Below are 2,197 nucleotides of genomic sequence, written 5' to 3' on the forward strand. Positions count from 1 at the left end.
GTTTTTACCCCCGGCTCCGTTAACGTCGTTAACGGCCCAAGTGCGGAGCCCTTCATCTGCTAAAAATTTATTTATTCAGCAATTCAATTTGTTGAGACAAACAAATTAGCCACTAGCTAGAATGCAAAAAGTGAAATGTTTCAGCCATCCAAATGCAATTAAGTCGATATTACTCTATGTACTCCGGTTAAGCACTCGAAACTTTTATAAGAGAGTCTTGCCATATCTCAGAATGCAGAGTTTAAGAAGAGAAAGTGAAATGCATCATCTATAGTCTATACTACCAGGTTATGGTTAATATCAGGGAAGCATTGTGAATTACCAAGCTTTAACACTTGTTATAATCTTCATCATTGCTTCCAAAACCACCAATGTCATCCTCATGGTCCATAGTTGCTAGCCATTTTCGTCGTTACCGTTATCCATTATTTACTATTTATATTTTTTTCCTGAAAAATTGCAAAAATATATTATTTATAAAAAAAAACTTTGCTTCAGCTGTCCTGCACATTACTCATAGTACCTTCTTTCAACATTACATGGGGTTTCAAGGTATCTTTATCTTCGAAAAAGTTCCTGTTTTACAGAAGTAGGTGCTTTGTGTTCCACTACCCAGCTGATTAGCTGGTGCCTGTGGATTGGAGAGCTCAATCCCCTGAACAGCAGTGAAGGCCAGACTTGAAGTCAGTCCGGAGGTAGCACCACTAACAAAGCTCCTCTCCTTAAATTTTTTGGCACATTTAGCAGCAAGCTTGTTTGGACCAACTGACACCCGCAACTTTCCACTTCCAGCCTGGCCAAGCATTCCATATCCTTCCCCAAGACCATCCCCCAGAGAGCTCTCTTCTGGAACTCCAAACTGCATCCTGTTGGCTAGCTTACGCATGTCGCTTATAGCATATCTTTCTTTCATCTTCCTTAATCTACGACCACCTCTTTTCTTTTTCGTCTCAGAATCAGGAACATGGAGAGGTCTTGCTTGCTTTGCAGGATATGGTTGTTGCCACTTATCAATCTTCTTACATATCTCCTCGCGAAAAGCACTTCCCACTCCCCCAGTTGCATCTCCTCCAGTAGAGTCCACACGTGCTGCAAGAATGGATTTTGAAGCCAACAGACGACAAGCACGCATTCTTAAAGCAGGGGGAGTGCTCTGGAAAATTTCTGTTTGCTCCATGTAACCTACAGGAAACTGACAAGTCATGGTTGAAAATCCTGCTAAATTCTTTCTCTTGGCACCTAGACGCTGAACATTGCATGCTGGCATCTCAATCAGTGCTGACAAACCACCGGCAGTTCCAATCAATTTTGCAGCGACAGCACTTCCAAGTATAGCAGAAAGGTTTGGAGCAATATATGACATCCTACTCTGTACAAAATCAAGAACCTTTGTCTTGTCAGAATCTAATGTAAGTGCCCTGTCACATGCCTCAATAGTCTTGATGAGATCTTCATCTAGAAGTGGCTTGCCACTTGTTGTCGACGCCGTAACTGAAACCACCATAATAATAGCCGATGGCAGTACTCCTTGTAAATCAACAAGTGTTAGATCAACTTCATTCCCAATTTTCTTCACCACACGAGCATAATCAATCGGATGATGAACCAGGGATTCAAGCTCAGGAAATTTTAGTCGATACTTATCACGGATATAATTATTAAGGATAATAATTTCATTCTCGATATCAACTAACAAAGCATTGCAGTCTACAATCAGTCGGTAATCTGGATCGTCTTCTAAGAGATCACACTGCATGGAGACGGATCCCTTCTCAAGTGCACTTTTAACTTTCTGCATCATATCAATATAAAGCTGGGTTTTTTGCAGCTTGGATACATTATCTAAATCTTCTTTCATGTTCATGATATTGATACTGAACAGAACCAGATGTTTGTTAAAACAAATAATTCGTAACCCGTTGAATTCCCAGAAGCCCAAACACACAAAACCCTGCTAAATTAAATTCCTCAAAGCTATGGCAGAATTATAGCCAAAATATTAAGTTTCTTATCAAAATTATCTACCGATGACAATATATGTGCGTATAAATAGACTTGGCATGTGACCTAAACCTAAATGGAATCTGAAACAAAAAGTTATTTAATAAATATTTGAATCCAACTAGGAAACCGTTCAAAACCAGGTCAAACTTAGAAATAGAAGCCCACCCTCTTTCCTTGATACTAACGACGCTAG

At 39.8% G+C, this 2,197-nt stretch overlaps 1 protein-coding gene across 1 annotated transcript; it reads right to left on the reverse strand.

Moving 5' to 3' along the window:
- Nucleotides 1-501: 501 nt before the first annotated feature.
- LOC141711151 (U4/U6 small nuclear ribonucleoprotein Prp31 homolog) lies at nucleotides 502-1,976 on the reverse strand. Its single transcript, XM_074513580.1, has one exon. It carries the CDS (start codon nucleotides 1,862-1,864, stop codon nucleotides 548-550), a length of 1,317 nt encoding a protein of 438 aa, XP_074369681.1. The 5' UTR covers nucleotides 1,865-1,976; the 3' UTR covers nucleotides 502-547.
- Between the last annotated feature and the right edge of the window lie 221 nt (nucleotides 1,977-2,197).

Source organism: Apium graveolens, chromosome 3 (assembly GCF_009905375.1).
Source record: "Apium graveolens cultivar Ventura chromosome 3, ASM990537v1, whole genome shotgun sequence".
Lineage (NCBI taxonomy): Eukaryota > Viridiplantae > Streptophyta > Magnoliopsida > Apiales > Apiaceae > Apium > Apium graveolens.

Bases quoted from the DNA above. Each gene is read 5' to 3' on its own strand.
- LOC141711151 (XM_074513580.1), bottom strand. From the start codon at position 1,864: ATGAACATGAAAGAAGATTTAGATAATGTATCCAAGCTGCAAAAAACC.